Below are 25,255 nucleotides of genomic sequence, written 5' to 3'. Positions count from 1 at the left end.
CCATGCTAGGAAACAATTCACTTATTTATATGCTTTTTCTTTTCTAGCTCCTAAATGAAATATGGAATTTTCTCCTATTATCTTTGCAGCAAGAAAAAAAAATTATTTCCTTAATACAAGTTTATTTCCATAAGCTTTTGTATGATATAGGGATGTTTTTAGCCTGTTGAGTACCTGCTTTTTTTTTTGTCTTGCATTGATTGTTTTGGAATTTTACAATATGTTTGATTGTGAACTACCTAAAATTATTGTGATAGTAAGTTTAAAATAATTAACAAATTGACATGAAACTGGTTCATGAGCTTATTCCACTTCCTTTCTCACATAGCTGCAGCCACGCAGTCCACAGGTGAAATAGTATTGCACATAATAATAATAACAATTTTTTTATATACCGCAGGACCGTGAAGTTCTATGCGGTTTACAATGATTAAAGATGTTACAGATTGAGTGGAATCAACAAAGTATAGACTTGGTGATTGACAGTTCTAGAGATCATTTGTTGAGGACTAAGATTGTATAGGCTGGTTTCCTAAGTATTTCAGGAATAGATGTGTTTTTAGATGTTTCCTGAATTCCCTATAGGTAGTAGGCACGAGTAATTGGTCTAGGTCTTTACCCCACCAATGCTGCTTGATGTGCAAAAAGATGTTGGTGATGACTTTTACATTTACAACTTCTAACCGGTGGAGAAACAAAGTTCGGGTGTGAGCTTCGCCTATGTCTGTTGGTTGTGAAAGAGAAAAGGTCTGTTATATATTTAGGGGCTAAGCCACATGCTAGGTGAACCTCCAGTCTTGCATCCCCCTCAACTTTTAGACTTATAATCCACTTGCCATCTCCTCCCCACCCCCCACAAAAAAATCATGCATATAAAATAAACATTTTTGTGTGAGATTACAATGTTTGTGTGTGTATAACACACACATGAATAAAGAGGACAGTTGTCAAATGTTATTTATCCAGGATCATGGACTATTTGAAAAATGTCCATCCATCCTGCCGTTCAAAATAGTTAGTTCATGTGGCTGTCAGGACTTATTGTTTTGCTTTGATAGCAGCTGCTGTTTGCTGCCCCTCCAGAAACTACAACCCTAGATTCTCGTGCTGTACTTCTATACCGATATGGAGAGTTCCACCTTAATGTAGCTCAAACGTAAAACTAAATTTGTCTTTGATACAAAAGGGACCAACATACCTCCCACATTGTTCTTGTAAGTATTATAGAGTTCTTTTACTCGTCGATATCGGAAAGCTAGCTTCCTCATCCAGTCAACCCCTCCTCTTACACCGGTTGGCAAACAGAGGTTGGCACTGCTTGCCGCTGCGTGGAATCCATCGGTTGCAAAACTGTATGTGCTTGAGAAAGACAAAGCAAATGCCAATAAGCAACTGAATGCTTCTGGCTGCTCTGAACAGGCCAGTTCGTTAGGCAAATATTTGTACGTATGCAACCTACTTACCTGAGGTCTTGCCCATTATCGTCTGAGGAAACATCATCTATATGAACTTGATCACATTCCTGTGAAAACACATCATTTTTGGTGTAAGTTTTCAAAGCTGTTAAGGCCATTTAATCCCTATCAGGTGATCAGAGAAGCAAAGGAGGATGTTTGAAGACTGGGCTTGAATGTCCTATTTTGCCAAAATGAGCATTTCTGTTTATTCACTGAGCCAGGAGGTGGCAGTGTCTACCCAGTTTTGAAATAATGGTCAACTCTCTGCTTCTTTTTAGTTCCCAAACACAGAATGCTGCAAATGTAAGATACAAAAAACTAAAGCTAACCTTAGAAGTACTGCATCACTTTCTCATTTAGGGGTTATTTATTTGCTATTTTGTACCTAATGTAAGGTGCCAGGCTTGTCCAACACCTATAGCTCGTGGGTCAGAACCTGGCCCATGTTCTTTTACTTGACCCTCAGTAACTCAGCAGGTTTCCTGCTTCTCCTGCTAGGTCACAGGGCTAGATTCACTAAGCAAACCAATCGTGTACCGGTCGTTTTGCGATCACTTTGCAACCCCGCCCCCATTCACTAATCTTACTCCCGATCCGATTCCTGCCCAATCCAATCTGTGCATGCAAATGAGGGGGAATGGCATGCAAATGTAGGAAGGAAGCGATTCACAAAAAAAACTTCAGGAACACCGACTGGGCTGCTCTCTGCTCTCAAATCCCAACCCTGCAGCCCTGAAACCATCAAAAAAGCGCCCTGCTCTCCTCTCTGCCCTATTCCACCATGCCGTCCTGCTCTCTTCCGCCATGCCTCTCAGCCCGTGTTTTTAACCTGCGGTTTTAACCCGCGAGTTAAAAGCGGGGCTGCACTTCTCGCCACCAGCCCCGGCTGATCTCAAGTGCTGGAGCGTACTCTTCTGTGTCAAACTGCTAGTTGGGGTGTGCTGGAAGGAGAGGCAGAGAGGAGGAGGGATCCTTCATCCTGATTTTCTGATGCTTCCATGCTGAAGGCCGGCCCTCCGACTTGGGAACCGAGAACCCCCTGCCCCAGAAACCTTCACGTCCTAAATACAAGCAGACAGACTTGGATCTAGCCCCCTCAACTCCCCCCTCTCTCCCATGCTTGTGCTGAGAGCAAACGCATGTGCAGACTATCTACAGGAAAAGAAGATGGACTGCGTATGCATCCCGATCGCTCTGCAGCGATCCGTTCAGTCACCGTGGGGCGTGCCTCCGATTGCAATAATATGCTCCCATTCCCAAAACTGGAGGAGACTTGCTGAATCGATCGCCTAGGAAGACTCGGCCTCGGATCGCCCAGCAAAGGTAGACTTTGTGAATCTAGCCTTCAGTCATCAAGCTTGAGCCCTGCAGTGCCAGAAGTTAAGATTAGTCTCACGGTTTTTATTAACCGTATGCCATAATTTCCTCAGAAATGGGTCTTAGGCACTCTGCGGCCGCCTTCAAAATGGTGGCAACCGCATGTCAATCACGTTACGGCATCATTTGCAGAATTGTGGCTCCAGCTAAAGGGGGGGGGGCAGTAATATAGGCCTACATTACTAGACCCTAAGGTAATTTCCGGCTCAAACCACGTCTATTTTGAATTTAGGTGCCACTAGACACCTGTGTAGATGCAATTCCAGCACCCTTTTTGCAGGCAATTGTTTTTTTGTTTTTTTTTAAGAGCTTTTAATTGGTTTTTAATTGGCACAGACAATTAATGCATCGATTAAATCAATTAAAATAATTAAGTTAGGCGGTGGTAGGGTGCCTACCACTGCCTAACTTATGGCACCATTTGCAGAATCTGCTCCCTAGGTATAATTTTATAAAACACCAACTTGCATGCACAGAAGGGTACACTTGGTGCAAAATGACATGTACTTGTAGAGTGGTGACATGAGAAAGATTGGGTGATGGCTGACGGGGGGACATGAGAGAGAGTACTCGATTCTCAGATGAGAGCTTGTGTGTGTGTGTTTTGACCCTCTTATGTTACAAAATATACCAGGTGGCCTCTGATATATAAAATGTGGCCTCTGATTAGGGCAGGGGTGTCAAAGTCCCTCCTGGAGGGCCGCAATCCAGTCGGGTTTTCAGGATTTCCCTAATGAATATGCATGAGATCTATTAGCCTAAAATGAAAGCAGTGCATGCAAATAGATCTCATGCATATTCATTGGGGAAATCCTGAAAACCCGACTGGATTGCGGCCCTCCAGGAGGGACTTTGACACCCCTGGATTAGGGTTATGAGATTTCCTCTTTAAAAAAAAAAAAGGACACCTGGTCCTTTGCCCCCAGCCCTGCCCCACTCTGCCCTCATTCCCCACACCCACACGAACCACGCCTGTGAGTGGTCAACAGGGAGTCACAAATAGAAGATGAGTTAAACCTACCAAGGAAAGGAAGTCTCACCTGTAGAGGAGAGTGAGAAATGGAAAGCAGTGAATGGATGAGTGAGCTAAACCTGCACCGAACAACTGATTAGGGAAAAGTACATTGGAGCTTGCTGGGGAGTGAAGGGAAATAGAGGTCTGGGTCAAGAGGAATGAGAAGCAGAACGGGCTACAAAGGATTTAGAGATTGGAGCAGGAAGAGAGCTGTTCAACTCCCTGCCTTCAAATATAAAACATCAAATGATGTCTATGCAAAAGAAGAAAAATAAAAATTGCAGAGGGATCAGGGAGGGAAAGAGAATAAGGAAGAAAAAGAAATTAGGGGAAAGTGAAAAAATGAAGGAAAACAGTGTGGTTTAGATGATGGGCTGAGGGACTGGTTGGAGAAAAGTGCTATAAATGGCCTGAATGGAAGGAGAGAGAGAGCTGACAAGTTGTGAGGGGAAGGAGAGAGTGGCAGGATCTTAGCTTTTGATTTGTCCACATTGCCTACCCTGCTCTTGACATTTACTCTCTCTTCTATTAAACTGCGCTAGCAGTTTTTAGCGCAGTGAGCCGCACTGAATGGCCCGTGCTACTCCCGACGCTCATAGGAACTCTATGAGCATCGGGAGCAGCACGGGCCATTCAGTGCGGCTCACTGCGCTAAAAACTGCTAGCGCAGTTTAATAGAAGAAGGGTTTAGATATAGGCTGGTTATTCACTACCAGATGATTTTTTTTTTTTTTTTTTCTGGGTGAGTGGAAATTTGTTGTGCGTTTTGAGGTCAGCACCCCCAAATCATTTTCAAAAGTTGGCTCCTGTGAATCTTGCTATAAGCAACACATGAATTATCAAGCTTCTGAGGGCAGAAAAAAAGTACATAGGTTCTGGCCCAAGAACCATAAGCTGAACAAGCTTGCTATAAAGAAAAGTAGGTGCACACTTTCCTTTATAGAATACAGTAGACTCTCAGTTAACCAGCACCCAAGGGGATTGATAGATGCCGGATAAATGTAGTTCCTGGTTGCTTAAGAATTACTATTAAAAAAAGGCTTAACTAATATTAAACCCCATACTATGCAATACCATAAAGTGTTCCAGACAAACTACCGGACATGTGGTAGGTAAAGCGTGGGTGTACTCAGGTGTGGCATGCCAAGTTTACACTTAAATTTCTGCCAGAAATTGATTTTATTTTCATTTTTATTTAAAGTATTACAGTATTTCTTTGATTTTCTTTTATGGTTGCTTGAGTTCCGGTTAACAGAGCACCTATATGACAATCAGGAGCTTTGTGAGTACCTATATATAGGTACACTGTTATATGACTATCTTTTCAGTCTCTTTCTAAAATAGCTTTCTAAATAGCTTTCTAAAATAGCTCTTTACATGTGTAGCTGATCTATACATGCATAATTATTTAAGGACTGGCTAATTATTTAAGGACTGGCTAATGCTGGAATCAGGTCAAGGCAGAATATAGACTAAAAGAAGAGATGAAAAGAACACCAATATGGAGAGTGTGTGGTGCAGTGGTTAAAGCTACAGCCCCAGCAACCTGGGGTTTTGGATTCAAATCCCACATTGCTCCTTGTGACCCTGGTGACACTTACTTCCCCCAGTGTCCCAGGTACATTAGATAGAGTGTGAGCCCACCGGGACAGATAGGGAAAAATGCTTGAGTACCTGAATAATTTGTAATCCGCATAGAATTGTAGGATATACAGAATATAAATAAATAATTGATAGGTAAGTTGAGCCTACTTACAGCTGCATTCATAACATAAAATTGATCATAAAATAAGTTGTTTTTTTTTTAATAAATATTTTTTATTCTTTTTTTAAATTCTTACATCAAGTGAAATACATGTAATACATTCAATTATGAAAAAACACTTGAAATTATTATTAAATGTTCTTACAATGTGAATTAAATAAACCCTTTATCAGAATTTTATATCATATTAATATTACAATAGTTTTCCCTCCCTACCCCTTCTATATATTCTATACATGTGTTATTATATCTGATCAGTAGAATAATTTGTCAATGGTCCCCATATTTTATTAAATTTTTTAATATAACCTTGTTGTAATGCCAATACTTTTTCCATTTTATATATATGACAAATTGAATTCCACCAAAAAGTGTAATTCAATTTAGTGTAATCCTTCCAGTTCTGAGTAATTTGCTATATGGCGACCCCTGTTAAAATTAATAAAAGTTTATTATTATTAGCTGAAATCGGACTTTGTGTTCTCATTGCTGTTCCAAATAATATTGTATCATATGATAGTCCAACATGATTTTCTAATAAATTATTAATTTGGGGCCAAATTAATTTCCAAAAGGAATTAATGCAGGGACAAAAGAATAGTAAATGGTCCAATGTCCCCACTTCTATCCTACAATGCCAGCATCTATTAGATCTATTACTATCTAATTTTTGTAATCTCGTAGGGTCCATAAAACTCTATGTAATAAAAACAACCATGTTTGACTCATAGATGCTGATCTTGTAGTATGTATTCTCCAGGACCAAAATTTTTGCCATTGAGATGGAAAAATTATCTGTCCTATCTCAATACTCCAAATATCCCTAAGTCCTGATCTCTTTTTTTTGTTTAAAAATTCGTTTATTTTCTTATACCATTTTGCGGCTTGGTGTCCTAGAAAATCCGCTTGAAAACAAAGGATTGGTAAACTATATTGAGTGTTAAGATTCTTCCATTCAGGGAACCCTTCCTGAATGGCCTGCTTCAATTGCATCCATTTAAAATATTGTGTTTTTTCTAATCCAAATTTTTGTTGCAATTGTGAAAAACTAAGCAGTGATCCATTTACTATTACATCTTTTAAAGTACGTATACCTGCTTTTATTTATTGTTTCCATACTATTTTAAATCCACCAATTTTGATCCTGGAGTTTACCCAAATAGATTGATTTAAAGATTTAGCCAATGGATCTGTTGATAAATTGCTTATAAATCTTAATGTTTTCCATGTATCTATTAGAATTCTATGATCTTTATATCTCCTAGGTATTGTTATACTAATGAAATGTTCTGGATGTAAAGGGAACATGAGGCGCCATTCTAAATATAACCAGTCGGGTACATTTTCCATGAGATCTGGGAGGATCCAATACATTCCCTGTCTTAAAATATAGGCTTGATGGTACCTATAGAAATTTGGAAAATTTACCCCTCCTTCCTTAATTGTTTTTTGTAATGATGCTAAAGCGATTCTTGGTCTTTTCCCAAACCAAACAAATTTTGTTAGTATACTGTTTAATTTTTTATAAAATTATAAAATAAGTAAAGAAGTAAAATACAGCTATGGGGCTCATTAAAAAAAAGTGCTCATTTTCACTGACTTTCTAGATGTCTTGCTAGGCTTTTTGTCTGCTGTACATCTAAAGATCAAGGGGGCATGCATGAGCGTGCTTAACACTTGGACGTCTTGCGGTGATAATCGAACATTTCCCAAGATGTCCAGGAAGCGATTCAGACATCCAGACCTGTTTTAGACGTGTCTAAGTGCCACAAAGGTACCCAAACTGACCAGTTGACTACTGGATGTATGAAGGTATGATCCCCCCACACCCCCTCAGTGGTCACTAATCCCCTCCCACCCCCAAAGATCTGAATAAAACATACCTCTCTCTAGAACAGCAGCATCTGGTATAGGGAAGCCTAGTAGAGCAACAAGTAGCTGTGTGGAGTTACCTGGTGGGTGGTGTAGTAAATCATAGAGAGGGAGACCCAAGCTTATATTCTACTCTACCCACTACATTTATGGTGGAAAGTGTGAATCCACCAAAACCTACCAAAATCCTATTATATGCACAGATACCCCAACAGGATCAAAACATCCATTGTTTTACCAGCCCCGTGAGAAGGTGCATTATCTTGCAAAAAGGGAACTCCTTTCTGCCATTAGGTTCCACTATACTTTCTGCTATATAGGTGCTACCTGGAGCTATAAGGGCTATTGGGGTGGTAGACAGGTGGGTGTAGTAGGGTTTGGGAGAGTTTTAGAGAGCTTACCACATGTTATAAGGGAGTTACGTGAAATGTGTACCTGATACCCTTTATGTGAAGTTCACAGCAGTGCCCTCTAAGATGTCCCACTGATCTGCTGGCATGTCTGTGTGGCCAGTGTAGTATAAATGATGGCCACTCTTATGCCCAAACAGCTTGGGTATAGATGTTTTGAACTTGGATTTTTTTGTGGTCGAAAATGCCTAAAAAAGTTAAACGTCCTAAGGTTGGACATCCTGACAACTAAGACATCTAAGTAGGCGATTAAATAAAAATAAGATGGACATCTAGCAGTTTTGAAAATGGACATTTCTCCACTTCAACTTTTGGACATCTTGTGGGAAACGTCAAAGCTGGTTTTAGACATCCTATCGAAAATGGCCATCCACGTAACCTTATCTCCAAGAAAGCTAAAGTGAAGAGGTGGGTTTTTAGTAGTGATATGAATGGAGAGGCAAAGGAACACAGCTGGATTACCACAAAGGCCTTTGTGGTTGTTCAGTAAGATAAGTTTTGAGCATATTGTTCACTTATTATGGATATATAAGTAGAAACTTCTGAGAAGGATACTGGTAAAGAGAACTATATGGAATATGAAGTAACAGGAATACAACAAAAAAGGTAGCGATTTTTGAGCTGATGATTGAAAAATGGATAACCTAAATAGGTTTGGTTACTCTCATTCTGAAGCTTTGCCTTACCCCATTCTTTAAGAGAAAAAACTTTGAACAATATGAGGCTTTTTATGTAGGTTCAGACATAAAATTATTTGATACAATCCAGTTTCTTACCTCTAAATCATTGAAAAATAAATGTGTGTCAGCAAGGTTAAAGATCATTTCTTCCATTCGAAGTCCAAGTGTCACTGCCATTGGCGGATCCTACAAAAAAATGTTTAACATAGTTTGAGCCTACAGGCAAACAGAAGAACACCTCGCCTTGGGGTATAGACAGTCTGACAAAAGGCCTTTTGTCAAACTGCCTAACATAGTTTGAGGTCATTTCTTTACAAATGTATTATAGATACAATAATGTTCTTTAAATATGATATTTCTTTTTTGAAGTTTTGATTTAGCACTCAAATCAAGCACGTACTCAAGGCAAGCTACTATTTAGGTATGATAGATCGGCTTATGTCCAAAGAGCTTTAAATCTAAAGGCTAGATTTACTCAATTATGCACTGTGGGCCTGATTCTATACTCAACACCTACAGAATGCTTAGCCCAATTCTATAAAAGGAATATGCTATATATAAAATCACGCTTAGGCCAAGGAAAATCATGCCCAAATACCTGCGCCTAAGATTTGCATGGATTGGGCATATTCTATAGCATTGCTTGTAACTTTTAAGAATGCCCATGATCCAGCCATGCTCCTCCGCTGACCATGCCCCCTTTTAAGATCTGCCATCCTTGTCCAATCCATCATCCTCTCCAAACTTGACTATTGTAATGCCATTTACCTTTGCTTAACAAAAAAAAGCCTCCAAAGACTCCAGCTTATTCAGAACACGGCAGCCAAGCTGATTTTTGCAAAACGTAAATCTGACCACGTCTCCCCACTCCAGGCCAATCTTCACTGGCTCCCAGTGATCTCCAGAGTCCAATTTAAATGCTCTTGCCTGGCTTTTAAGATTATTCACGGCATCCTTCCTTCCCTAATCCCACTTTCTTTTAACTCCTCGTACCCCTATTCCACCAGGACCGCCCACAAATTAAAATTATCCTTCCCCTCCCTTCATGGTATTCTCCATGCAGGTAAACTAGGAAAATCACTTCTTTTCAAAATCACAGGTCTCTGGAATGACCTCACTATCCCGCTGCGGAACCTGAGCTCCATCCATTTATTCCGCAAGCAACTAAAAACCTGGCTCTTCTCTAACGTGTAATTTCTTTTCCCTTACTTTCCCACTCGATTTATAAACTTATGTAAACCTTTTCCTACCTTTTCTCATTTTAAGTTTTTGTAAACCTTGCCGAGCTCTACTTCCATGGGGATGATGCGGTATATGAACTTAAGGTTTAGTTTAGTTTAGAACGGACATGCGCCACTTAATAGAACACACCTACCAAGTGGTGCATGTAACTTCTAATTAGTGACAATCAGTGTCAATTATGAGGTAATAATTGCCAATTATTGGTGCTGATTGGTCTTGCTAAACAATTGAGTTGTGCACACAACATATGGTGCTATATATCCGGATTTTTTTTTTTTTAGGGGGGGGTGTTAATAGGTCCCTTTGCATTAAATGGGATTGCCAGTAAAAAAACAAAAACAAAGGGCCCTTTTACTAAAGTTTAGTGCATGGTAATGGACTAGCATGCATTAAGTGCCATATGGCTTGCGGGTATTAAATAGGATATCAGTGAGAAGAAACCCAAAAGGGCAAAGGGTACAAAGCAAAACCCAAAAGGGCAAAGGGACAAAGCAAAAAGTAGGGGTCTGACAAAATGTTTTCCAAACAACAGAAAAGATTTATTCAATCAAAAATACATTTTTTTTCTGTTGTTTGGAAAACATTTTGTCAGACCCCCTATTTTTTTGTTTTGTTTATTAAATAGGATACACAGCATTTACCCCGGGTTCTATATATGGTGCCCAAATTTGGGTGTGATTCTGAGATGTGTGTGCAACTTAGGGCTAGATTCACAAAGCAAACCGATCGTGTACCAATCAGTTTGTGACCCCTTTACGATCAAATTTACCTCCGGCCTGATTCACTTACCTCTCCTACGATCCGCTTCGAATCCATGCATGCAAATGAGGAGAAACGCATGCAATGTAGGCAGGGATGCGATTCACAACACAATCAATCCGATCTGACTGGGCTGGCTGATCAACTGAAGAAGCGACTGCTGGGGACCAGTCGAAAACATCTTTCCGACTGGAAGCCCTGCTCTCTGCCCTGCTCTGCAATCTCTTCTGCCTGCTCGCCCCTAATGCGGGTTTAAAGCGGGTTAAAAACATGGGCTCGCAGGGCTAAGAACTATTACTTTGGGGCTTCGTTTGCAAAGTAAGCAAGGGCTGAAAAGCAAGGTAGACAAGTGGAGCCACGTACATGAAATACAATCACTCCATGGCAGTCAGCCTTGGAAGTGCTTGCCATCCAGGGTAGAAATCGCCCCATCTGCATATTGGATGTTGAAGAATTTGTTGGACCAGCCCGGATCAGGCAGGTTGGTGAATCTGGTCCTTAATTGGCTAACTAGCCATTAACAAGCAATACTTGGCTGCTAACAACCCATTATTGGCATTAGTTGATGCTAGTTAGGATGTGCACACATATCTGGCTGCTCGTTAGTCTATAATGCAAAGTGCCCAAATCCCATTGCTTCCAACTCAGAAGGGAGCCTGATTATGGCAGGGGCGTGAGTGTGTCAGGGACATTCGGTGACATAAGAACATAAGAATTGCCATCTCCGGATCAGACCCTGGGTCCATCAAGTCCGATGATCCACACATGCGGAGGCCCCACCAGGTGTACCCTGGCATAGTTTTAGTCCCCATATCACTGTATGCTTCTCAAGGGAGATGTGCATCTAATTTACCCTTACCCATATCACTCTATGCCACTCGTAAGGAGATGTGAATCTAGTTTACCCTTAAATCCTAGAACGGTGGATTCTGCAATTACTTCCTCTGGGAGAGCATTCCAGGTGTCCACCACTCGCTGCGTGAAACAGAACTTCCTGATATTCGTCCTGGACCTGTCCCCCCTCAGCTTCAGTCTATGTCCTCTTGTCCGTGTCACATTGGACATTGTAAATAACTGCTTTCCCTGCTCCATTTTGTCGAATCCTTTCAGTATTTTGAAAGTCTCGATCAGATCCCCTCGCAGTCTCCTCTTCTCAAGGGAAAACAACCCCAGTCTCCTAAGTCGTTCCTCATAGTCCAGGTTCTCAATACCTTTCACTAGCTTCGTTGCTCGTCTCTGCACCCTTTCTAGCAGTTTTATATCCTTCTTTAGGTATGGAGACCAATGCTGGACGCAGTATTCCAGGTGTGGTCTGACCATGGCTCTGTAGAGCGGTATTATAACTTTCTCTGATCTACTCGTAATTCCCTTCTTTATCATGCCTAGCATTCTATTTGCTTTCTTTGCCACCGCCGCACATTGCGCCGATGGTTTCAGGGTCCCATCTATCAGTACACCCAAGTCCTTTTCCTGTTCGGTCTTTCCCAGAGTTACACCTGACATATTATACTGGGTATCATCATTTACATCAGGCTTCAGTAAGTCTAGCACCCATAGTTAGGGCATAGGAATTGGTGCAAAATGCAATTCTATAAAGGGCACACTTAGCACTGATCTATTCTAGCGCTTATTTTTGAGCACCATTTATAGACTAGGGCCTAGATTTTATAAACGGCACAGTGAGTGGCAGATGCCCACAAAAGTGGTGCCAATCGCATGACAATCACATGATGGTGCCATTTCACAGAAAGGCACCGAAACCTTAGGCTTGGTGCCTATCTGTGACAAGAATCATGACTTCGGAGATGCCTACCAACACCTAAGGGTACTTCCGGCATTAACCACGCCTATTTTACCCTTGCGCAGTCATGGTTATGGCAAAACAAACTGGAAACTAAAAATGAAAAAATATTAAATTTTGATTAAAGAGAAATGGTCAAAACACTACGCACAGAAAATAGGTACATCAAAAATAAATAGTAAAGAACTGTTTAAGCTGGTAAAAATGTTAACAGACACTACTCGGATCCTGAAAAAGGATAACAAGCGCATTCCATCAGCCGAAACCCTGGCCAATTTCTTTAAAAATAAAATCTCAGAACTAAGAACAGCTATTCCTTCGCCCACATCAAACACTGAATACCAACTTTGATTTCAAGAAAAGGATTCCAGGGCAGATATGCTCGGCGACCGTTTTGAGCCTCCAAATTGGCAATAATTTTTAACTTTGTACAATAAATATACTAAGTCAAACTGCCTTCTGGACGAATGTTCCTCCAAGATCCTGAAAGTTGCAACACCTGACTTTAAAAAGGATCTATTTAACTGGTTAACAACTACTCTTTCTAGAGGGATATTCCATGAGGAAATGGGAGACATCCTGATTACACCTATCCCTAAAGACCAGAAAAACTCAATAGCCCTGAAATCCAATTACAGACCAATAGCGAGCATCCTCTTATTCACTAAACTACAGGAAGGACTGGAGTTAGTGAACTATTTAGACAAATTTAATATTTTTAGTGAACATCAATCAGGATTTAGAAAAGGCTATAGCACTGAAACAGTTTTAGCTTCTATTCTCAATCTCCTATACGGTCTTTTTTAGCAGAGGCACAAGTGCTCTGATTTTACAACCAGATTTTAGTAGTGCTTTAGATTTAGTTGACCACAAAATAATGTTACAATGCCTAGACACGAAGCACAGTTACTTACCATAACAGGTGTTATCCAGGGACAGCAGGCATATATTCTCACATGTGGGTGACGTCATCTACGGAGCCCCGATGCGGACAGCATCTCAAGCAAACTTGATTGAAGATTCAAGCTTGCTGTGCTGCATCACGCATGTGTGCCTCCTGCTCCACTAGAGGGCGCATCCCCTCCTCGTGGTCTCCAGTTCACATATCCAGCAAAGAAGCCAACCCCGGGGAAGTGGGCGGGTTGTGAGAATATATGCCTGCTGTCCCTGGATAACACCTGTTATGGTAAGTAACTGTGCTTTATCCCAGGACAAGCAGGCATGATATTCTCACATGTGGGTGACCTCCAAGCTAATAACTAAGGGGTGGAGGGAAGTTGGCAAATTTAAGAAAACAGATTACGTAACATTGATTGGCCGAACCGGCCATCGCTCCTGGACAGTGTATCCAGGCAGTAGTGAGAGGTGAAAGTATGAACCGAAGACCACGTGGCAGCCTTGCAGATATCCTCAATTGGCGTAGACCTGAGGAAAGCTATCGAGGCTGCCATAGCTCGGACTTTGTGTCCCGTAACACGACCATGCAGCGTGAGACCAGCCTGAGCGTAGCAGTAAGAAATACAAGCAGCCAACCAATTTGACAGGGTGCGCTTGGAAACTGGGTGCCCCAATCTGTTCGGGTCGAAGGACAAAAACAATTGGGGGACTTTCCGATGAGACTGAGTGCGTTGAAGGTAAAAGGCCAACGCCCTTTTGCAATCAAGAGTGTGGAGCGCCACCTCTCCAGGATGAGAGTGGGGCTTGAGAAAAAACACCGGTAGAGTAATGGACTGATTGAGATGAAAATCAGACACCACCTTAGGTAGGAACTTAGAGTGAGTGCATAGAACCACCTTGTCATGATGGAATACAGTGAAAGGTGGGTCTGCCACCAAGGCCTGCAGCTCACTCACTCTTCGAGCTGACGTGAGGGCGAGTAGGAAGATCACTTTCCAAGTGAGAAATTTAAGATGACACTTATCCATAGGCTCAAAGGGGGGTTTCATCAGTTGAGCCAGGACCACATTAAGATCCCAAACCACAGGAGGAGGTTTGAGGGGAGGGTGAACATTCAAAAGACCCCTCATGAAACGAGAAACCAAGGGGTGGAGTGAAAGGGCCTTCCCTTCCAGGGGTTGATGAAAGGCAGCAATCGCACTAAGGTGCACTCGAATGGAATTGGTCTGCAGGCCAGAGTGAGATAAATGAAGCAAATACTCCAGAACCAAAGACACAGGAACCGACACCGGGTCCTGGTGGTGAGTGGAGCACCAGGATGAGAATCTAGTCCACTTCTGAGAATAGCAGAGTTTAGTCGATACTTTCCGGGAAGCTTCCAACACTTCCCTAACTGACTGAGATACGGGGAAGGAAGTCAAGGGGAAAGAAACCAAGCAGTCAGATGAAGAGACTGAAGATTGGGATGTAACAGTGAACCCCGACTCTGAGATAGCAGAGAGGGAAAGACAGGCAGAGGTAGAGGTTCCCTGACACTGAGTTGAAGTAGTAGGGAAAACCAAGGTTGGTGGGGCCATCGAGGAGCGATCAAGATCAGAGTGGCCCTTACCGATTTTAGATGAACCAGCGTCCTCAGAATCAGAGGAAACGCATAGAGGAACTTCCCCTCCCAATCTAGGAGGAAGGCATCGGCCTCGAGACGGTCCGGAGAGTATATCCTCGAACAGAAGAGAGGCATCTTTTGATTGTCGGGGGAGGCGAACAGGTCTATCTGCGGAGTCCCCCACGTGTCAAACACCTGTCGTAGTACCTGAGAATGCAGGGACCACTCGTGAGGCTGTAGGAGGCGGCTGAGCCTGCCGCCAGGCAGTTTTGTTCTCCCTGGATGTAAACCGCCCGAAGGGAGATGTTTTGGGAGACCGCCCACTCCCAGAGCCACAAGGCCTCCTGGCAGAGGGGCCAGGACCCCGTCCCTCCTTGCTTGTTTACGTAGTACATCGCCATCTGGTTGTCCGTGCGGACGAGAACCACCCGGTCGTGAAGCAGGTGTTGGAAGGCCACCGCGGCGAGGTAAATGGCCTGAAGCTCCAGCACGTTGATGTGGCAGTGACGGTCCTCCGTGGACCACAGGCCTTGAGTGCGGAGACCGTCTACGTGAGCCCCCCAAGCGTACTCCGACGAGTCCGTGGTTAGGACCTTGTGGTGTGGAGGGGCGAGAAAGAGCAAACCCTTGGAAAGATTTGAAGAGTCGGCCCACCAACGAAGTGATCTTTGCAAGGAAGGCGTCACTGTCACGTGGCAGTTGATTGGGTCCCGATCCTAACGCCATTGTGATGCCAAAGTCCACTGTGGTAACCGCAGATGAAGGCGGGCAAGCGGGGTAACGTGGACTGTGGAGGCCATATGGCCGAGGAGCGTCATCATCTGTCGTGCCGAGACCGTGGTCGATCTCGAGACTTGTCGGCTCAGATTTACCAACGCCTCCCGACGCTGAGGAGGGAGGAAGGAACGAAGACGGACCATGTCTAGCACGGCCCCGATGAATTGTAAGGACTGAGAAGGGCACAGCTGGGATTTTGGAAAGTTTATCTCGAAGCCCAGACACTGAAGAGAAGTAATAGTCTGTCGGGTCGCTGAGATAACCCCCTCCCTGGTCAGGGCTTTGATCAGCCAATCGTCCAGGTAGGGGAATACTTGCAGGCCCTGGGATCGCAGGGCAGCCACGACCACCACGAGGCACTTCGTGAAGACTCGGGGGGACGAGGATAGGCCGAAGGGGAGGACCCGGTATTGTAGGTGGAGATCTCCCACCTGAAAGCGCAGGAATCTGCGACAAACAGGGTGCACCGGAACATGAGTGTAGGCCTCCTTCAGATTGAGGGAGCAGAGCCAATCGCCCTCGTCGATCAGGGGGTACAGAATCGGAAGGGAAAGCATCCAAAACTTTTCCCGTTTCAGAAATTTGTTCAGGCGCCTCAAGTCCAGGATTGGGCGCAGGTCTCCCGTCTTCTTCGGTACCAGGAAGTATCGGAAGTAAAATCCTTGGCCCCTTTGGTTTTGGGGGACCGGTTCCACTGCCCGCAGGCGAAAGAGGTCCTGTGCCTCAGAGAGGAGGAGGGACAACTGTGCTCGATTGGGAGGACACGCACTCGGCGGGCTGTTGGGAGGAACCTCTCGAAAGTTTAGTGAGTATCCCGATGAGATCACGCCAAGGACCCAGGAGTCCGACGTTATGGCTTCCCAGCAAGGGTAGTAGGCTCGTAGGCATCCCCCGATGGGAAGGAGGCCAGGTGGAGGTGCGGAGGGGGCCCGCCCCCATCCGCTCATCCCGTCAAAAGGACGGAGACGGCTTCGCAGGCGCAGTGGGCTGTGATTTTGGTGGAGCCCTAGAGTGAGCCTGGGGGCGTCGCGGTGGCGGTCTGGAAAAGGCCGGGGTAGATTTCTGGGGGTAGCGGCGAGGCAATCCCCGGAAAGGGCGAGAGGCCTGTGGTTTAGGTTTTTGGCGTACCAGGGACGCGAAGGAACGTTCGTGCTCCGACAATCGTTTTGTAGCTGCCTCGATGGTGTCGTCGAACAGTTCTTTGCCGACGCAAGGGAGGTTCGCTAACCGATCTTGCAGGTTAGGGTCCATGTCGACGAGCCGTAGCCACGCCAGCCGGCGCATGGCCACCGCGAAGGTTGCGACCCTGGAGGATAGTTCAAAGCCGTCGTAAGTGGCGTGGAACAAGTGTAGTCGGAGGCTGGAAAAATCCTCGAGGAGGAGTCCAAACGCTGCTTGACGAGGGGCAGGTAGATCCCCCAAGAAAGAGGCCAGTAGCCCAATGAGGTGTTTCAGGTAGGAGGAAAAAGTGAAGGTGTAGTTCAGGACCCTAGATGGCATCATAGAGTTCTGATACAAACGGCGTCCGAATTTGTCTAGTGTCTGGCCTTCGCGTCCAGGAGGGACCGCCGCGGACACCCTAGAGGGGTGAGCTTTTTTCAGAGAAGACTCCACCAGTAGGGATTGGTGGGACAGCTGTGGCTGCTCAAACCCCGGGCAAGGTACTGTTCGGTACTTAGACTCCATTTTAGATGGGACCGCCGTCACCATGTAGGGAGTCTCGAGGTTCCTGATGAGGGTCTGCCGGAGTACGGGTTCAACGGCAGCCGGAGGGACTCTCGGGGCGGGGAAGGCATATTCAGCTCCGCCAGGTATTCCTTGGAGTACCTCGAGTCAGATTGTAAGTCCAAGTCAAGGGCACGTCCCATGTCCTGGACGAACCTCGTGAAGGAAGGTCGGTGGGATCCCGTGGCCCCTTGCGGGGACGGTGACCGAGACCTCCATCTTGCAGAGAAGGAAGGAGAAGCCTCCCTCGAATAGCGAGGTTCTCGTTCGGACCCTCGATCCGACACCGGGGACGCGCTATGGAAGTGTTCCGGGATCGAGGACCTGAGTTGCCTCGAGAAGCCCCTCGGGGACGACGCCCGGGTTCAGGGTACCGATCGATGTTGGATCGGGGACCCCTCCCCGGACTCCCTCGGCGTAAGTATGGAGCCTCGGACCGGAGCCCCGGACCTAGGGGGAGTCAGTAAGAGCTGAGGGTTAGTGAGAGATAGCTCGGTAACCCGTAGCGGTCCCCCCGATCGGGTCGAGGGGGAGCAGCCTCGGGCCGGAGGGGAACTCCGGGCCTTTTTAGAGAGGGGCTTCGATCTTCGTTTCGCCCCGCGGAGTTCCGTTGGGGATGTGTGCCTCGAGTGCCTCGGAGGGGAGTCCGAGGAAGACGAGAGGCGGTGAAAACGGCGTGCTTTGCCCCGAGGGGTCTCGATGCGTCGCTCAGGCTGGTCCGGCGCACACGAGGTCGAGGACGGTTGAAGGTGAGCCATGGCAGCGGATAGCTCCGTTGTGATCATTGCTCGGAGCAGTTCCTGGAACACCGGCACGGACAGCATCGACGGCATGTCCGAGGCCATGGTGCACTCCACCGAGGGCGATCTCGATTCAGAGCATTCCCGAGTGGTGGAGGCACATCCCGAGGTCTTTGGGGTTTTTGCCGGGGCTGTGGTTAGGGAACTCCCCCCTTGTCCGGCCATTGTCCCCGAGGTTGGCTTCTTCGTAGGTATGGAACCTGAGGAAGGAAGAGGGGACTTACCCGGAGCCGAAGACTTCTGGGAGCTCGGGGTCTTCGACGTCGAGTCCCGAGGCGGGGCCAAGGTCCCCAAGGCCGAGATAGAGGCCGGGGCCGAGGCCGGGGCTGATCTCGAGGCCGAGGTCGAGGGTTGATCGGCAGCTAATAGTTCAGCCATGCGGGCCCGGCGGCGGCAGAGCGCCCGGTGTTGGAAGGTTGCGCACCGGGGGCAAGTTTCCGTTGGATGGTCGGCCCCCAGGCAAAGGATGCACCAGCGATGCGGGTCTGTGAGTGATAGAAGACGCTCGCACCCGGTGCACTTTTTAAAGCCCGAAACGGGCCAGGACATAGGAAGTTCAGGCGGCCGCGGCCAATCAGGCCACGCGGCCGCGACGATCCGGGAGCCCCCGGATCGCGAGAAAAAAGCGCGTTAAGCGCGATGAGCAGGAAAAGAGAGAAAAGAAAAAACAAAAAAACAAAACGCACAGCGACTTTGAAGAAGGAAAATAATAAAGAATCGCGGTGTAAGAAGGCACTTGGGGCAGAGCTAAGAAAAAATGTGTCTTCTTAGCACTGCGGAAAAAAACGAACTGGAGACCACGAGGAGGGGATGCGCCCTCTAGTGGAGCAGGAGGCACACATGCGTGATGCAGCACAGCAAGCTTGAATCTTCAATCAAGTTTGCTTGAGATGCTGTCCGCATTGGGGCTCCGTAGATGACGTCACCCACATGTGAGAATATCATGCCTGCTTGTCCTGGGATAATGGGGCTATCGGGAAAAGTTAGGAACTGGTTTCAGGGCTTTCTAACAAAAAGATAGTACCGAATGGTTAGTGATGGGAATTACTCTAACCCATGGAAAAACCCCTCTGGGGTTCCACACTATCACCCACATTATTCAACATTTACATCTCATCTTTATGACACCTATTGCAAAAGCTAAATTTAAACTATTACATATATGCTGATGATATTTCTATTTTAATTCCCTTGAATAGCATAACCAATGAAATCTTAGAACACATTTCTTATATTATGACTGAAATTGAACAATGGACAATCAACTTCAAATTGAAATTAAATACAAAAAAGACAAAAGTTTTCTTGGCAAGCCCAAAGGATAAAACTACCAGAACATCGCTACATCTAAATCAGGGGTCTCAAAGTCCCTCCTTGAGGGCCGCAATCCAGTCAGGTTTTCAGGATTTCCCCAATGAATATGCATGAGATCTATGTGCATGCACTGCTTTCAATGCATATTCATTGGGGAAATCCTGAAAAACCGACTGGATCGTGACCCTCAAGGAGGGACTTTGAGATCCCTGATCTAAATGGTCACGAATACCCAATTTCTAAAACTATAAAAATAGGGTGTCACACTAGACACACACTTGACTATGGCTGACCATATGAACATAGTGGTGAAGAAGTGCTTTTGTGCACTGTGGAAATTAAGGACCATTAAAAAAATACTTTGACCCTTTATCTTTTAGATTACTAGTGCAGACCTTGGTTCTATCAGTACTAGACTACTGCAATATTGTCTATCTGGGTATCCCAAAGAAAACAGTAAGAAAATTAAGAATGGTACAGAATACGGCAGTTCGCTTGATATTTGGATTGAAGAAAAGCGACCATATTAGTCCCTACTACAGACTGTTGCACTGGTTGCCACTGGAGGCACAAATAATGTTTAAGTTTGCTTGTATTTGTTTCAAGCAGGTCTGGGGCCTAGCTCCTTCCTATCTCCTACCTCACTTTGTGCTATACAGCCCCACATGAACAACCAGAAACTGTAACCTATTTGCATACCCAAGGATCTCTGGCTGTAAATATAAGTCATTTTTGGATAGGTCTTTTATGTTTCAAGCAAGCAAACAGCAGTCTTGGTTAGGTAACTACATCAATGAAGCCAGACTGGCTTACGGCGCCTTTCTGAAAAAAGTTAAAACTGTACTATTTGACAGATTTATCTCCTAAACAGAAACCACACCAAATTTGTATATTCCATCTGTCTATTTCTTGTGTAATATGTTGTACTTTCACTATTTGCATTTTGTAATTCGCTGATTGTCCAGCTCTCTTCTGTGTGAACCACCTAGAAGTCATCCGACTATGGCAGTATAGAAGAATAAAGTTATTATTATTATTTGTGGAGGCATCATCTTTTTTAATCTAATGAGAGTTTAATTGCTGTTAAATGACACAATCAATTACTGCACTGATTAAAGGCAATTAAACCAATTAAAATGGTACCTAACTAGTGACACCGATTATAGAATTTGGGCTTTCATCCATTAGTGTGTACTAATATCAGTTAGCACATGCTAATCTTTCTTACCTGCTTAAACCTCAGTGGCTTACAAAATACAATCATAAAGTAACATACATACATATAAAACATGACACAGTTCCAATGTATTCTAAAGGCTCAATTATGCACTGTGGGCCTGATTCTATATACAGCACCTATAGAACTGGGCCACTCATTTAAGAGTTGAGAGGGGAAATCATATGTATCCAACAAAGAAATATGATGGAAGATAAAGGCCAAATGGCCCATCCAGTCTACCCATCCGCAGTAACCATTATCTCTTCCTCTCTCTAAAAGATCCCACGTGCCTATCCCACGCTTTCAACCCTCTCAATTCAACAGACCTGTACAGAATATAAACTATAAAAAGTAGTGCAAAACCTCTCAGAGACAAAATACCTCAGGGCAACTGCACTTAAGGTAGCATTCTTTCATTCACACCAATGAGAAAGGGGATGGGATATAAAAAAAAAACTCTGTCCCCCCACAAAGCCACATGACATTCAGGTTTTTAAATTTTAATCAACTTTCTAGTCCATATTTAATTGTACAAAAATTGTTGTTACTTAACTTATAACCCCTCTAGGTCAGTCTCAGTTTGATCAGGTCATTCAGGGCAAAAACTTTCACTCAGTTATCAGCTATACCATCACCACCAATGGCCACTGTTTCACCATACTGACTGCATCAGGGCTTCATTCAATCCACTCTATGTTCCAGTTGTAACACTGTATGCAAACAAAAAATGATGGTTGCACTAAGATTTTTGGTCACTGGAATCTTTATCTCTCTCCCTTTTCAAGGTTATTGTTTGTTAAAGTTTTTGTATATTGAATTGAGAGGGCTTTGTTGGATACATGTGGTTTCTAGAGTGACCAGGTTACCCATTCCAGAAGGGAGACTTTTTGGCCATTCCTTGATTTCTGCCAAACTCATCCTGGTGCAATATGGGACCTGCAGCACTGATTTCAATCGATAGAATCATGGTCTACAAATTACTACACTGCTCTGAGATGTAAGTTTAAAACTGGAACTGGCTGAAAACCCTTCTGGAATGGGTATCCTGATCACCCTAGTGGTTTCACCACTTACACTTTAATTGGTATGGCATTAATCTACTGGACTAGGGGCATGAAGGCAAATTTTAGGAAAAACATACAAATCAGAATTGAGATATTTGGGTCAGGACGTGTCAATTTCCACTAGTATTTTAGAAAAGGGCATGTTGATGTAGAGCATTTTCTAAATTACATGCAAGAATGGACATGTATGTGCCAGATACATGTGGCAGCAGTACCATTTTGCAATTGTCAATGTCTAAAATATTAATGGAGTCAACATAACAATATCCATGTGTATATTCCTTCAAGCTGTCATTTATCACTATCATTTTGTATGGTGGGGGGAGGGAGAGGACAAAACATAGAGGCATTAAGAGGGAGATCTTCTCTAATCTCTTCAGTACACTGCACAATACAAACACCTTTATATAACATTGACATTTTGCTTGGAGAACATATACAATATAATCTCGATTATCCAATCTTTGTTAATCTGATCATTCAGCATTATGTGGGCAGGGTCTGAGACAGAGATTTTGCCCCCCCCCCCAACTTAAAAGTGTTCCGTTGCCTATGTACCCACCTAATGAAAGTAGGTATCTGCTTTTCCTACTCTGTAAGGAACATGTTTTAAAATATTTGATATAGCTTCTTATCTTCCTTTTGAAAATCATATAAAGTACATTTTAGAAGCTTAGTTATCAATATAGGCTGTCATTAAGATGGTATGTTTAACCACTACCTTGCGCTATTTTAGCACAGGTTCCATTTATGCAATGAAACTTAGAATAGCATATTAGAAATGATATCCAAGTCAGAATATGGATGTCCAAGTCTGTACATCATATATCTACCAACATAATAGCCCTTCTAAAATATACAATATGAGAAATAGATGTCCCTGTACTTGTGACATTCTGTTAATCATCCCTTCCAAACCTCCCAGCCCTTGAGAATCTATTCTTCCCTGCCTTCCCAATCCCCCAGCCCGTGCAGCATTTGTCCTTCCATGCCTTCCCAAACCCCTCCCAGTCCATGCAGCATTTGCCCTTCTCTCCTTTCCCAACTCTCCAGCCTGTGAGCATCTGACCTTCCCTGCCTTCCCAACTCCCTCCCAGCATGTGAGCATCTGTCCTTCCCTGCCTTCCCAACTCCCTCCCAGCATGTGAGCATCTGTCCTTCCTTACCTTCCCAATCCCCTCCCAGACCGTTCAGTAAATGTTCTTCCCTCCATTTCCAACACCAACCTCAGACCTGCCTCACCCTCCCCCATCAGCAGGATCCTGTAGCACAACCTCTACAGTTCCCAACTCCCTACCTATTGCCTCCCTGACTTCCGTAATTTTAAATCTTCAGGCAGTGGGTGGCGGCAACAACGAAGTAAGCCTGCCGCCGTCGGCCTGCCCTGGAAGTCATCATTCTGCAGCACCCCGCCTACGTGGGAAAGGAAGTTGCTGCAAAATGATGACCAGCTGATGGCAGCAGGCTCACTTCGTTGCCGCTGCCAGCTTCCCGAAGATTTAAAATTATGGCCGCTTGGGAGGCAGTAGGTGGGGGAGTTGGGAGAGCCAGAACTGACTCTTCCAACTGTCAATTTTTGGGGATTCCATGGCCCCTGTGGCCTTCCCCCATTCCGATGCCCATGGGTGGGTATATTTAGAAGGATTACTACTACTCTTAATTATTTCTATAGCACTACTAGACACACGCCGCGCTGTTTTATAATAGGGCATGCGTGGGAGAAGTCCAAAAAAGAGCTTACTTTAAACCTATTTTATAAAGACAAAAAAGGCATCAATAGGGCCTAGTTACTAAAGTGAGGTAAAATTTCTAGTTATCGTGGCTTCTCGTATGACTTTACCTGAAAATTTTATGCAGCCCCTAGAGCAGGGGTGTCCAACCTTTTGGCTTCCCTGGGCCGCATTGACTGAAAAAAAATGTTTCTGGGGCCGCACAAACGCGCAAATGCTGCAGCAAGACAGAGGAGGGAGCCGAAAAGACGGTAAACACCTGGGGCAGCAGAGGAAAACACTGCATTGCCCTCGACCGGGGCCACACAAAATACTTCATGGGGCTGCATGGGGCCCTAAGGCCACAGGTTGGACACCCCTGCCCTAGAGGAAACAGAATAGCATTTTCCTATTTAGGCCCTGCTGTACATTAATGTTCCTGTTAGTGTGTGATACCTGCGGGCAGTTAACATTCCTCACCCTGGGACTCAGTTGGTTGTTTCCCTGGTAGTCCAGTAGAGCAGGGCAACAATGGTCCTCTCCATTCTTACCCTGATAGCTGTTGGGGGTTCAACGTGGCATCTATGAATTATTCTGATAGTCTTGTGGTATCATTAGGGGGTCATCCTTCCACATTAGGGCAATCGCTCAGGGGATCTTGTGGTAGTTTTTACTATGTGGTGAATTAACATGGACGTGTTACCACATGTTAAAACCCAAATTAGATGACTAACACACTTTAGTAAATGTGTTGCATGAATTCAAATACCTAATTTAGAATATATCAAATCAAATATACTGTATACTCGGCCATGCTATGTTTAGCCGATACCCGTGAATATCCAAATTTATGTTGAAATGTCCAACTTACAGATGGGTTAGATTTACTATAAGGTATAACCACATTACTGCATAATCATATGTTATTTATCACAGGCTCTATTTTATACAATGGCGCCTCTTTGTGGTGGTGTTGCTAGGGAGGTTGGCACCCAGAGTGGTGGCTCCCAACATGCTGAGCCATGTTCCCCCCACCCACCTCCCGCTGTTCCCCACCATGCCATGCGACCTCCCCCTCACCGATTGAGCACCTCCCATGCGTACCTCTTGAGATGTTCACTAGAATGAGCGTCATCATCCACCTGCTGCTCACGCCGGCCTAGGCTTCCGTGACCAGGAAATGACATCAGAAGAGAGCCGAGGCCGGCACAAGCTGCAGATGGACGATGCTGCTCATGCGGTCAAACATTTCAAGAGGTTGCGGGAGGGGCCGAGAGGAGGAGACGCTGGCTCTCCCCTCCCCCACTTCCTTTTACTACACCACTGCCTCTTTGCTAGTGACACAGGTTAACGATGTTAATTCATTATAGGGAACTTTAGTAAATCTAGCTTTATATCTATAATTAGTACAGCCCATTCAGGCAGATGTTTAGCAGCTGCATATAGTCATTTGACATTAAAAAAAGTATAAATTCAAGTGGTACTGCTGTCCTTTAGTATAGTTAACTTTGGATATATAACAATTTATTTGTCCAAAATTATTTGTTGAGCTCCCCAAATTTTTTTTCAAAAGAGCACCTTGTATGGCCAGCACTGCTACAAATCATATAAGTATTTTTGAGAGAAATTGTTACTAGAAAAAGCAATAAACTGAGGCCAAAAATGACCATAAAGTGTGTAGCCTGTATATATAAAAATAGTACAAATTCTGACAATAATAGCAGATAATAAGTCATATTTCCATTATTATTATTGTGAAGTATTAGTTC

General features: G+C 44.4%; 1 protein-coding gene across 16 annotated transcripts in view; it reads right to left on the bottom strand.

Moving 5' to 3' along the window:
* Nucleotides 1-25,255, bottom strand: part of EYA4 (EYA transcriptional coactivator and phosphatase 4) — a 443,388-nt gene that overhangs the window by 25,623 nt on the left and 392,510 nt on the right. For all 16 annotated transcript variants that reach the window (XM_033939344.1, XM_033939346.1, XM_033939333.1 and 13 more), the window contains 3 exons: nucleotides 8,673-8,762; nucleotides 1,464-1,522; nucleotides 1,199-1,359 (listed from right to left, as the gene is read on the bottom strand). In XM_033939344.1, coding sequence (XP_033795235.1) covers nucleotides 1,199-1,359; nucleotides 1,464-1,522; nucleotides 8,673-8,762 — 310 coding nt within the window. The remainder of the gene's footprint in view (nucleotides 1-1,198; nucleotides 1,360-1,463; nucleotides 1,523-8,672; nucleotides 8,763-25,255) is intronic.

This window comes from Geotrypetes seraphini, chromosome 3, assembly GCF_902459505.1.
Source record: "Geotrypetes seraphini chromosome 3, aGeoSer1.1, whole genome shotgun sequence".
Lineage (NCBI taxonomy): Eukaryota > Metazoa > Chordata > Amphibia > Gymnophiona > Dermophiidae > Geotrypetes > Geotrypetes seraphini.
This window is presented reverse-complemented; position numbering and strand designations above follow the sequence as displayed.